The sequence below is a fragment of the Colius striatus genome, chromosome 16, assembly GCF_028858725.1.
Source record: "Colius striatus isolate bColStr4 chromosome 16, bColStr4.1.hap1, whole genome shotgun sequence".
In the NCBI taxonomy this organism is placed as follows: Eukaryota; Metazoa; Chordata; class Aves; order Coliiformes; family Coliidae; genus Colius; species Colius striatus.
In genome coordinates, this window is record NC_084774.1 from 11357307 (window position 1) to 11371400 (window position 14094).

A 14094-nucleotide genomic window follows, 5' to 3' on the forward strand; every position below is an offset into this window, starting at 1 on the left:
CAAGATAACCAGGGGAACGGAAAGCTGAAAAATAAAAAGGGGCTGGAGGAGTTTGGCTTGTTTAGCTTCACAAAATGATGTGCAATAGTACATCAGGGTGGAGCAGGGAGAGAAAACGGGAAGGAGACATCAAAATGGGAAAAGGAAGGATTACTTGTGGTAAAGGACAATGCCAGCATGGCAGTGATGCACTGAGAGCCTGCTTCGCTTTCACATTTCAAAGCACTTCTCAGAGTGGGGTCATTAACATTTTCCAAAGCACTCAGACAAACCAGAATACCTGCACAGACAAAGGTCAGACATGCTTGACGGTGCTGTGACAAAACCAAAATGCCCTTTTAACCTGGGTCTCTCTCCATGCTGTTTGGCTCATGACGCTCCCAGCCCTTCCTCACTCTGCAGATTTCATCGCTGATGGACTCAGTCCAGCACAGCCAGGTTACTAACTCAGCATTACTACAGCAGCCAGAGATGAGTCTGATCTGATACCATTAATAACAGCCCAGTTAAAAACTGGCAAGAACTGCTTTTTCCAATGTACTTGCAATGAGTACTTGTCCTCCACTGATTAGTCAAATCCACTTTGGGGCTAGATTAACCTTACCCAGCAACTCATCCCCTTCTGCTGGAATATGAACATCTCTGTATGCATGGAGTTATTCTGTATGAGCTACTCTGCTTTGTGTTCATCATAGCCAGTCTTTGGCCAGACTGCCTTTCCCAGGCCAGCAAGAATCACCATTGCCCAGGCCCTGCGAGCTGGCAGAGACCCACTCATGCCCGATAGTCCAGTCCTAAACCTTTAGAGCTGGTCCTAAACCTTTAGAGCCAGTCCTAATGGGAGTCAGTGTTGAGATTAGCCAACAAGGCAGTGCAGTGGGCAAGGGGATGCAGTCCTAGAGCTGCCTCTTTAAAACATGCTTCGCTGGATTCAGCCTTAGAAGAGGAGATTCTCAAAGCAGTGCCAAAGGGCAAATTTTAAAGTAGCTTTAAATAAGACCTCCTAAAGCTCAGGAGCTTAAAGAACTTGAATAGCCCAGTTTCTTTTTTTCCTTTTTTTACCAAAGGAGAGGTTGATTGCCAGGCAGGTTTTCCTAAGATTCTACAAGCTCAACTAATCATGAACACTTCAGTCCTGTGAAACAGTATTTCCCTTACTTGGGCTACTATAAAAACAAGTTCTGCACAGTAGGCAAATTTAAAATAACTTTTAATTAACATTTCAGACACAGAAGTCTGATCATGCAAATTCATCTGCGTCTCCTCTCTGAGCCTGATTGTTCCTGATTGAATATGATAAAAATAGACTTTGTATGAGTCAAGTGTAGGCATGGATTTCTTTAACTTCTCCTCCTCTCTGATTATGCATTTCCTTAGATAAAGTGGAAACCCTAGGATGGCTATTAACAGTATCACGGGTCAGACTGGAACGGGCAACCTGCCCGATAAAGATTTCACTGCAATTAAAGCCATTCCTTCCGTGAGCAGAAAGGATGACTCCACCTTGCACAAAATCTCACCTGAGACCATTCAGTGTTGCTCTGTCTTGGCTGACTTTTAATCTCTGAAAAACTGACACTAATTTCAGAGCACCTCCCCTGTATCTGAGGTGAGGATCTGGCCAGAGGCTCAGCTATGGATCTATACTAATACAGACAAAAGCACAACTTGTCTGCACACAAGAGATAAATATTTGAAGGGAGGCTGAGGAATTTCCACATAATTAAGACATGTCAGAGGACATGACCCTGTTATGAGTAATAAGGACTCTGGATAACAGCAGGCATGCTGATACCAGTACCTATATCTTGTAACAGTAATGGAGACAGTTTCCCAGTAAAATTTCCCACAAAGCCTTTGTAACAGTCCAGTTCAGATGTCGCTATTACACACCAGCTGATGATTTGGCAGATGCAAAATGCCCCCAAAATGCTATGGAAATGAACTAGTGTAGCTAGTCTCTCTCTAAGGGCCATGGGAAACTTGGGCACTGGGGATAAACTACCCTTTTCTAAGGCATCTGACCCAGAGCCTGTGAGCACGGGCTGCTTGGGCAAGCCACTGAGCCAGTGCTACTTCTGCTCACCCAGAATTTGTACCTCTGCTCTTTGGCAGAGGGAAGAACTGCCTCTATCTCTCTATTTTTGCAAGCAACAATGTCACATCAAGAACAAAGCACAAAGAGCAGGCTGAAGTCCCTTAGCTAGCCAGAAGAGCATTCCCTGGGTCATGGTCCTGCACTGAATCATTAAAATAGCCCAAAATAGTCTCTATGATGTTTACAGTGTTTCACAGGATGTTCCGGTGTTCTGGCACAGATCTGATTGCTTCCCACTCCGGGGAAGTCTCTCATGAGACATTTCCTCACTGTTAGCTGCTCTCTGATGCTTCTCAGCATGGTCAGAGAGCATCACAGACAGAGAAAACATTCACCATCACAAATGGGAAGGACTAGAGGAGGTCACCTTGTCCTTGCTGTTCCCCGGTACCTTGTAGTTTGGTGCAAGTAGTCCTGTTTGTGAACACAAGGACTGGTCATGACTCTTGATGGAGACTGGACTGGAGTTAACAGCAGACTATATTTTAAAAATGTTTCATCTAGAGACTGTGATTTTCCCCTCTCCATATAATTTCAGAACCCTTTGTATGAGAAGGTGCAGCTTTGTGCAGGATCTTCCCCCAGACTTACAGGTGATGTACTGAAGGGTGTGAGCACCACATTGACCCATTTTCATTGTAAGCAAGCAATCACTCTGGAGTTTTACTGTAGTATCTCAAATGTGTACATTTAAGGATCTTCTGTGTGACTTTATTGCTCTTTTCCCACTTTTCATCTAGCACTACATTTTGCTCACAGCCCATCTGGTATTCTGGATGTCCATTAACCAACATACCTCTGCAGGTCACCCACTCCCATGGATGTATGATTTTGACTCTTGTATGCCTGTGTTTGAACTTCCACATGCTCTGTGCACACAGTCCCTTCACCCCCTGGCACAACGTGCTCGACTATGGACGTGACCTGACTTTCCCGACCATCGCAGTGGCTGTTTTCTTCCCTCCTGTCTTGTTGTTAAATTTTACACAGTAACATTAATTCCTGCTGCTGAATACATGAGCTGTGACACCAGCATGGTGCAGTGTCCTCCTGAGCTACATTCTTATCCAGAAACGATTAAGTCTAAAACCATCCTGGCTGAATGACAGGTAATTTAGGAGCACTATAGGGTGGGCCTTTGTATGTGTCTATGATGAATTTGGTTGCTTGAGTTCCTTTCCTCTGGCAGCTCTCCAAGAGCAAATGACAATTTCAGTTACCCCATTTTGTTTTTACAATAGCATCACAAAACACAAGGATTTAAAAATAAAAATATACTGTATTTTTCCAAACAGTTGCCAGTCTTAAAAGAGACCATGGGCTTTCTTTACCCTCTGAGGAGCTGCAGATTTCCTGGAAAGAGATTTCTGCTCTTTTTTAGAGGTGTTGAAATGCAGATCAGGCTATTTGAGGACAGCAAGGTGATTCAGATCAGGTTTAAAGAGACTGATGAGCCTGATGCTGTTCTCTCTGTCAGTCAGGGAAAAACCACATTATACTTTCATACTCACAAGAAACTCACCCTGGCTATGCCTGTGAGTACATCAACAGTATTTGTTTCCATAGAATCAGAAAATATTATAGTAAAACACCTTTAGTTTTCAAACCTGCATAAAGCCCCATGTGTTACTGTGTAAAGCCCTTTGGCCCTTGCAAAACCCTTTCTTCAGTGATTGAAATTAGAGAAATAGTGGTACACATCAACCCTGCTTAGAGGAAGAGTAGCATTTTCTAATCCATTTAACACAATCATATGGGTAATTCTCTTGATGTCTTTTATTCCTTCTAGGTCTAAGACATCCCGAGACACTAAATACTCAGAATTCTTTTGAAAGCAAATTTCCTTTATCTCATTTTCAGAAAGTTTTTTTGAAAGACATTAAAATATAGCACATCTGGAGGGATGCTGCCCTCCAGAAGGCACCAATGTCTGCGTGTGACTAACGGCTCATCCTGCTACCTGAAACCTCCTCTCCTGACCTGCACTTGGATACAAGGACCAGGCAACCCGGGTCATCTGGAACAACCTGTGCTTAAATGACATAGCCACTAGATGTCATTCCTTTTTCACTCAAACGTAGGTTAAAGTAGTATTTGCCTGGCAGAATAAGGTCCCCCCTCAAACACCAGCAAGCTGGGGCACAAGTACTGCTCTGGTGAAAACTCCCATGGCCCAAGGGACACAAAACTCTAAGACCAGCTGCTGCAAAAATTTCCAGGGAGAATAAACCGACAGGAGAAAGGACCACACAGCCCAAGACTTGTATCAGATTATTGTGGCTCTTTACAATTGTATGTGTCACAGTTAAGGAGATATTTAATGACAACTTTACAGTGCAAAGTTCGATGTGTTCGTGATGACAGATGCAAAGCACATGTGCTGCTCTTAAACCCACTCTACACTCACTGGAAGCAGCAATGCAGGCTGCAAATTGAGACCTAGGTTTGGAAATGTATTGGGTGCTCATTTTTCTCTGGTTCAGGAGGAATTTAGTGCCTTCCTTTTTTTGGGAGTCTAGGTCTGAGTCACTTCATCAGACAGTGCTGGCACATCACATGCATGAGCCTGGGTCCTGATGATGATGGGAGGGAAGGATCCAGACCTTACAGCTGTCATCTGAGTCTGTGGTGGCATAAATGGGCCTCTGCATGACTCCCTTGAGCTCTGTTACGTATTTGTAGTTTGTCGGGGTACAACAAAGGGAAAACTTTGGTACTATATTAGTAAATTTTTGAGTATCTTAAGACAGATTAATTTAAACAATAAAAACGTTCCTCAAAGGATGTTCAGTGTCCTGAGCACAACACAGCTTGTCTTTCTTAAAGGTTTGGTATCAGTTTAAGACATATAATTTACTGCTTCTTGTTGATCCACATACAAACATAGAAGGTGGATACACAATGATTTCTCAGTTATTACCATTTAGACCTCTGTACTGCTCTGGGGTTTCTGAAATTGCCATGCCTATTTCTGATACTCTATGTCTATGGATTATGAAGACTGGAAAGAACCAAAACCACATCATTTCACCTTCCAATTCTTCCTTTTTCACTTCATCAGCTCTAAAAATTCATCACTTGCCATTTCTTTATTTCTTTCCCCTTGTCCCCTAATAACAGCAACTTGAAGCACATCAGAACAGAAGAATACTGGACTAATACAAGAAAGATCTGTAACTAACTAAAAGCAGATGTACTGAAGAATATCTACACATTTCCTGCCAGCACACACAAGTACATCTGTTAGAGCCATCAGTGAAATACAAATTTTACCATTTACCTGTTACCATTTAGAGTATTTACTACTTCCTTGGAATTGTATCCAGGCTACTAAACCCAAAATATCTCTTACTGCTCAGGATTTCACTCATAAGTAATAATAATTCTGATATGTCTACAGCCAATTGCTGTGAAACAACTGTATCCTCTTTGGTGCAATCAGACACAGTCTGTTTGCCATATTATTTCAGCCCCTTTAGTACCTCAGTGAAACTGGTCACCAAATAGTTTTGCTAGTTCATGAATCATTCTTCTTTTCCCTTCTCCTCCTTTCCTCCCTTTTTTTTTTTTGTCCCCTGAAAGTCTTTGTTCCATGGTTATCTATCAAGTTCCTCCTATCTGCCAAACCAGAGACGATGGATATAAACATCCATGAATTGCAAACACATTGTGTGTCCACGCATCACTGTGCTGATGTATTGATACTTACAGTGCTGGTAGTGAATTCGGGTGGGTTGTCATTCACATCTGTCACCGTAATGATTGCCGTTGCCGTGTTTGAGAGACCATAGTTAAGATTGCCTTCCATATCTGTGGCTTGAACAATGACTATATACTGCTGAACTTTCTGGAAAAAAAAGAGAAGAAAAAGATGAGAAACAAAGAAGCACTCTGCAGAATGCCTTGCTTTATTTTCTGTAGGCAAGTGAAACCTTTAAGCAGGCTAAAAAATTAACTGGACTCAAAATGTTAGCAAAAAAGACAGATGAAATTGTCTATCAGGGTTTTTAAGGGATTTGTGCATAGATTGGTGGGTATCACCTGTTTTATGGGAAAATAAAAATCATATGGGCAAAATTCCTCAGTTGAGACAGCCTTTTCTGTTAATTTTTAAGCATTTTTGGCAACGTTAGCTTCTGTCTTCTGAGACCTAGTAAAAACTTTTGCTAGTGGGTTTTCATTGAACACATCACTAAGAACATGATATCCCCCAAACTGACAGCAACATTGCCTGGTGTCTCACAAAGTTTGATGACCACAAAGCATTTTGATACTTAAAATACCCTCCACATTTCAATCCTTAACATAATATTTGGAAATAAGGACAAATGAAGTCTAGTATGACCAAAAAAAACCACCCCAAACACTGCAATCAACAGAAGTTCAGCAGAACTGATTTAAATTCTTGATCATCCCAAACAATGTGGCTCTCAAAGAAAAAGCCTTACAGAGACAGCCATAAAAATCACACATTAAAGTTCTTCTAGTACAAATGGAAAATAAACCTGAATGAAAAAGGAGAGGGTATCTGATCTTGCACATGTGTACATCTCCCTAGGATGTCTCTTTACTCAGGAATATCTGCCTACACTGGGAAAAGCCTCCTGATCTTTAAAACTGGCCTCAACAATAAATTTTCTTTTGGCTCAGCAGAATTTACTATTGATGTCTGCACATGTTGTGCTCAGGGTACACAGAGCCCTTTACAGACAAGTATGAAAGCAAAGCTCCTCTCTTGAAATATGGGCCAAGTGATGTGCTGAGAACCAGGGAGGGATCCAGCCAAAACTGATGTGACTGAGAACAAAGCTAAATTACAGATATGGATTGGGACATGAGGACCCAGAAGCTCTGATGGCACATCAGAGAGTCCAAAAGGTGTGAAAACCAAATAGTGTTATACAGGAAAAGCTTTGTGCAGAACCAAGTGAAGGGATTTCACAGGGAGGAGGGACTTGCTGTATGCTGGATTATTCCTGTGCTCAGAACAGAGTTTAAGTACCTGAGGTTGCTCCTTTGTGTGCCAATGCTACATGCATGTGCAAAGTGTCAAATGTCCTTTGAAATTTCAGAGGGCAAGGATTAGGTCAATGAGACTTCTGTACTCCCAGATAAACATTCTTGAAGTGCTGTAACTGGCTCAAATCTTCTGAGTTGCCAGAAGAACAGAGATGTGAATGTTCGATTTATTGTGATTCCAGGACAGATTGACACATATTAACCTCCTGTGTGACAAGACATCACACACAGGGATCCATTGGCATCTTGCAACTGGAATATGTTATGGAAATACACTTTCATTATCTCTTGCTACTTTGTATAATAAAACATGAGGGAGAAACTATCCTTAGACTTGTTTTTCCTCACTCAAGAAGCTGCTGTTCCTTACTCTCTTTGTAAAGCACTGAGCAATTGTAAAGCTGAAATGTCTTTATTAGTGAATGTAATTTCTATTTCATATTCAGCTTTTCCTTCCTTATTCTCTCTTATAGACAACTTGGGAGACTGACAGAAGTATTCCCTAACAGGCCAAATACTTGTGAGTCAAATTAGGTTTAAATCATAGGAGGGGAAGATATTTAAATAAGTAGCAGCAATCAGATCCCACAAAAATGAGAAAAACAGGTTGGAGGCCCACGAGAGGCTTCATTTCAATAGTGCTTTTAAAATGGCAAAGCCACCTCTAATGTTCCTCGCTGTAGTGAGAGGGAGACGTGTAATCCACAGCGCTTCCGATTTGACGGTGGAGCTGTCACACGTTATTGTAAAAGCTTCAGTCTCAAGGAAAAAAGGGTTTCTTCCTTTCCATCAGGCAATGGAACAGCCTCCATTGTCAGGTTTGCTTCTTCCTTCACTTCATGCTTTTCTGTTTGGTGATGTTTGCAGACCGACCTCGTCCCAGGTGCTGGGCTCCCAGGTGTGCCCACCATCCTGGCAGAGTGCTCCCAGCACAGGCAGCTCCCTTTCCATGTCCAGAGCAATTCTGCAGCTCCTGACACTGTTAGCTAAACTTTAAACTGAACTCTGAGAAGGAACCACAGATTTTGGGTAAGGTCATGCTCTGCCTGCACTGCCTTCACACCAGGACACAGCTTGCAAACCTCCCACTGCCTTCAGCTCCTGTCTAGCTTACTTTATTCACTTCTGAATCAAAGCTTCCCCTGGAAAAAACGAATCCTCTTGTACAAGGAGGGTAAGGGACTAGAAAGTTTCATTTAAAAGTTTTAACTTCATCATTTTTCTGTTTCTTAAATTACACATACCCTCACAATGTGTGTGTGTATCTGGGTGTGTGGTGTGTGTGTACTCACAGATCCTGTTTTATTCATCTCAGGTTTGTTAAATTAAAAACATACAACCTTATTATAAAGTGCCTTTCTCTTAGCATCATAGCACTGTCTTAATGAATACTCCCCTAAATCCAGAACACTAAAGAAATTTAAAAGAAAGATTCTGTCAATCAGATAATACAATGTCAAAAATGAAAATGCCCTGAATTTAGCAATGTACAAATGTATCAGCCACAAAGAGCTGGTGCATAAGGATGAAGACAGGGCAAGGAATGGCAATGGAGAGCTGCACAAGTGCAAGCAAGTGCAAGGAGTCCATGCCTATACAGAAAATGTGAGGAATTACAACAGACCTCAAGTGGATGGAGCAATCAGGTAGGATCATTATGGGAATGAAGGACGTCAGAGGCTGTGGCAGCAATTTGGGACACGTGGGAGGTGAGCTGCTGGTAGAAACTTGTTTCCATCAGCTGAAGATATAACTATTGCATTTAGAGCAAAAGGGCTATCTGAGATGGGGAATGGCCTTGGTTTGCACGTAAAGTTGTATAAAACACAAAGACATATAAATCAAAGAATAGAATCATAGAAATACTTAGGTTGGAAAAGACCTTTAATACCATTGAGTCCAACTGTTAACCCAATACTGCCAAGTCCACCAAATGGAAGCAGTCTGAGATTTGTCAGACCTTTAAGCACTTGGTTGTCATCCAAGGCCAGTTCCATCCAAAAGCCTCCAGTGTGGGCATGTAAGGGTGGTGCTTTCAAGTACCTAGTTTTAGTTTACAACCAATTCAATCTTCAGTGAGATTGGCCCTGGCAGATAACAAATTACTGATTTTTTTGTTTTCTGTAGCTAACCTTTTTGCTTTTGTGCATTAAGCTGATTTTATTGAACTTTTCAATCAATTTCAATTTCAACATGTCCTTCCAATTTGTCACAACATCTCCTGGGGCATCTTAGTTTGTTGTCCTAATATTATTATTATTATTGCTGTTACAACTATTAAATAAAAAAAGAAGCTCCATGCTCCCAAGTAGGAGAGACTGCTTGATAGCATTTTCATAATACAGAATAATTCTCATTCTCTTTCATCACAAAAATGACATTCTAAACAGCACAGGGCAAAACCCACAGCATACAGGCAACACAAAATGGTCCTAATCCAGAGAAATGAGATAGGTACTATATGTTTGCTCTGATGGTGATGCTGTGGAGCTAAAGAAATAAGCCTCTGCCCTGAGGAGATCTAGACTAAAAACCCAGCCCCAGTGAAGTCCCTGGGAGGTCCAGTGGCCAATGTTTTTAATAAATCTAACAAATCTTCATGCTAGACAGACATAAATGTGCTGCTTTTCCTTAAGGCATGAGAAAAAAAAGCCATCTTGGTAAGTGCAGAGCTTTTAGTCTGACCTAAAAAATAAGAAGGAAAAAATTATGAAGGAAAGAATAATTAAAGGAACTGTGGCAGATCTAATCTGTCTGCTCTTCTGTCAATCATCTGATACAGTGCCATAAAGAAATAGATCAGCTAAATTCCAGAAGATGGGAATCAGATGAAGAAATTGGTTAAGACAGTTAATGAGAAGTTGATCAAAGGCTTGGTTAAAAAAGATAGCAGTGCCTTGTACAGGAAGAAGGCTAACCTGACAATTAAATAGCAGAAACAAGATGTGACTTAATCGTGCAAAATACAAGAAATTGTAGCAAGGGACCAATAACAAAAGTTTTCTGGCAGATGGTTTATTGGACACAAGTAAGGAGGACTGGCACCACATCCCACCAGCTCCCTGCTGCTGAGAAAGGCACAAATACTGCTGGCAAACACATCATGTGCAGTATTAACATTCCAGATATGGCAATATTAATTCCTTGTGCCAAGCACCGAGGGCTCATCGGGATGCTGTGCACAATCCAGGTCCCTTGTATTCACTGCTGAGCAACCCAGATCCAACCAGGTGCTGGCAGTGAAGAGCCCATCACCGGAGAAGAGCCTAGAAGAGCTTGGCTTGTTTAGTCTAGCAAAATGAAGGCTGATAGCAGATATGATTGCTGTCTATAAATACATCAGGAGGATAAACACTAGGAAGGCAAAGGAGCAATTTAAACTAAAGGACAATGTTGACACAAGAACAAATGGGTAGAAACTGGCCATGAATAAATTTAGGCTGGAAATTAGTAGGTCCTTCACCAAGAAAGGAATGAGATGCTGGAGCAATCTAACACAGGGTATGGGGAGTAAAAACATACAATACATTAAATTAGGGATAAAATCCTTTTGGTCTAGTTAGAAATTACATCAAATTGAGGTATATCAGAAGTCAGATCTCTCAGCATTCTCCATATATAAACAACATTTTAGGAAGAAAAAGAATAAAACCCCTTTCAGTCCAAATACCACTATGTGTTTGTGTGAAAATGGTTTAAGACTTAACAGCGATCGATATCCCTGAACCAGCCCATTCCATCAGCACACACAAAGGAATAGGTGCCCCAGAGAAAATTACAGTCATTGCAAGTGGCTCTCCCCACCAAGATACAGGCTGGCACGAAAGACATTGTCTCAAATCCCTGGCCAAGATGAGCACAGTCTTGCCGAGAGAAGTTATAAACAAAAGTAACTCATATTCAGAGTCTAAAAGATCAAAGTGTTTTAAAATGAAGTCCTAATAAAAAATCTATGAGCCCAGTTTTCCAAAGTGCATGCACAGTATTTTTAGGAATATGGCTATTCCTGGTTTGCACACACAATTATTATAAATCACACAGGAGCTGGGTAACTGTGTACACCAAAGACCAGAAATGCAGTAATTACATGATTAAATTAATCTGCATTATGGACAAAGGGTTTGCAAAATAGGGACCTACATTTTCAAAGCTCTGTACAAACATTGTCCAACTAATTACCACTTCTTGAGAAATGTATGGCTAGCTAATTTTAGCACCATGTCTGGGAAAGCAAATAAGGATACCAGGATGTTGCTGTAGGGTGTACTGAGTCGGAATCTACTGGTGAAGGAGACAGAAAATCTAAATCCTACATCCTCCCATGGCAATCCTCATATTTTCTTTATGTGGCTTTCTATCTCCCTTTACTTTTGCAATATTAAAGAGCAGAATATGGGGTGTTCTTCTGTCCTCTTTCCTGAATCTTTTCTTTACATGCTAGCAAAGTTTTGACACTTATTGTTTTTGGTGTAAGATAGCTGATGGTGAATCCACTGGTAATAAATACTGTACCAGAGCCAGGAAAGCCAGTTTGAACACAAATAAGCAAACTCCTCCCAAACATTCACTTGGCCCTAGCAGAAATACTTTCTCCAAACAGATTTAACTAGCCATCATTAAAACAAAGCTTACAGGCAGACTTCTGGAAGTATTTATCCCTCAATACTCCCTACTTAGCCACACCTACATATGAACACAGATTTCCAACAGAAAGCCCTCTTCTGGGACCTGAGTGAAGGTGGCAGCTTTCACAGGACAATCAGAGCACTCAATACCTTTTACAGATCCTCAATGGAGGTGGTGGTGAGTGAGCTTTACCTATGTGTCAGAATCAAACAGTCTTTGATATAACTTGACCTTTTCACTTCTTACATACAGCACAGCACCGTGTCATGTATGCAGCACCGTGTCATGTATGCAGCACCGTGTCATGTATGCAGCACCCTCGTCAGGCATCAAACCCTGGGCCCATGAATCTTGATGCACAAGCTGCTGCTGCCCAAGCTAAAAAGATGCAGTTTTGCTCCACCTCAATCTCACAGGACAAGCTACTACCAGAGCTCCCTGGTAGGACAGGGCTGTAACAAGGAAGGGGAACCAAATTTTTAACACGAACTGGGCTGCCCAACCGTGAACAGTGAAGCAAACAGACAAGTTTATTATCTCCATTTGGCTGGAGTTTCACTGGATTCTCTTCCAGCATGGCACAGTGTTCCCCATCCATGAGCATCTGGTCTATTTGATTTTATGAGCTACCTGTGACTGCAGAGTTTCTGAGCAGGGGCAATGCCTCAGTCTAACTTGATCTGGCAATGTGCAGTTTAATCTCCCAGAAATTACGGTGTGTTAATTAAGTTGGCTTTCTTCCTTAACAAAGGTGCTGATGTGAAACACCCTGGCCTCTGCAGGTCAGACCCCATGAATGCTTGGTACCATCTGACTGAACCTGCCTGTCATCCTAATGCTGATAAACACCTCTAGCTCAGGTAAAGCTCTGGTTCTACTATCCACAGCTCTCTGAATCACACTGCATAGTGCACTCCCACCTCTCCCCTGCCACTAAAGCCAAAGCTGCAGCAGTGCCCAGCTGCTCACACCACTGCATATCAGCCTGCTGGCACTGCACAGAGAGCTGGAAGGTGGGAAAGCTGGCACACACTGAGCAAACAACCAGGAATCCAGCGGAGATTTTCCTCTGCTCCTCTCAGGGACACTCCTGCTCACACACTGCTCTGCTCTCACACCAGTTGTACTTGACTGCTTCACAAAGGAGACAGGGATAGGATGACTCCTTGCTCTAACCCTCTGTATGGTGGAGGATTTCTGACTCAGAGGGGAGGAAAAAAATTATTCAGGAATCATTCTGAGGAATATTTCTAGTGTTTGCTCTGACTCACCATCTGAAGCACTGGTGTCTTCCACCCCCATCACCAGCCTGGAAGAGCTGTTCCCCAAATCTTCAGAAATCAGCCTAAAATGGGCTAACTTCGTCCGAGACAAATAAAGGTCCAAAGGTCACCAACCACCCTTAGGATTTTCATTTGGCCCTGCACCTGTATTGACAATCACCCTGTAATAGCTTTTGCCTGGCAGCCTGATTAACAGCCAGCAATTAACCTCTTTTTTTAAAAACACTTTCCCCCTGAGTACCTGAGGCTTGTAACCCACGGGCACGTCACACCTCATACTACTCATCTCTTTCTCTCTTCAGCTCTGGCATTTTAAGATAGTATTTTAATGTATTACAATGTGCACAGTTTTACCCATTCAGAACTAGGAGACACACAATCAACTCTTCCAGCTTCTTCCATGTAGGTGTCAATGGGACCTGCTCCAGCTTAGCAACTATTTTCTCTTTTGTGTGGTGCCTTCTGAAAGCAAAACAGCTTCTGGTGTTGGGTACAACACTCAGCACTAGTGAACTGAGCTTTCATATGAAAGCATGAGGAAGTGCTTTAAAAGTTACCTGAAAGACAGGATAGATGATCTTTTTATCACAGAGAGGTTATAAAATCAAAGAATGCCTGAAAGCCTTTCAGGAGTCTACTCTGTTTGGCCTTTTAGTAGGTGTGAGACCAAATAGTTCAGTGGCTGTTGCCCCTGGCTGCCTTTTTTTTTTTGTGTTATTCAGAGAGTGAAAGTGGTGAAAGTGGAAACCTTTCCAAAGGACAAGCTAGGTACAGAGAAGACCCTAGTAGTCATCCTGAAAGCTTTCCAGCATCCAAGCTGTATCTCCCTGTAGCCTCCAGGATAGAAGATATGTGAAGCAAACTGAATTGCTCATCCACCTAATTTCATTGTGAGAGGCAGGATTTTGCTGAACAGCCAACTCTGGGAGCGGTATTATTGACTGAGAATCTCATCTCAGAAAGCGATCTGCCAGTTGTCAGGGATACAAAGGGAAGCTTAGAAATACACACTCCAAACACTAAAAAGCCCTGAAACAAAACCAGAAAAAAACCCCTCCCTCAGCAGAC

The 14094-nt window shown here is 42.0% G+C and overlaps 1 protein-coding gene across 2 annotated transcripts in view; it reads right to left on the bottom strand.

Annotated features, from left to right (window-relative positions):
• The window catches only part of CDH4 (cadherin 4), a 443355-nt gene that overhangs the window by 36228 nt on the left and 393033 nt on the right, over nt 1–14094 (bottom strand). For both annotated transcript variants that reach the window (XM_062009002.1, XM_062009001.1), the window contains exon 8: nt 5808–5945. In XM_062009002.1, coding sequence (XP_061864986.1) covers nt 5808–5945 — 138 coding nt within the window. The remainder of the gene's footprint in view (nt 1–5807; nt 5946–14094) is intronic.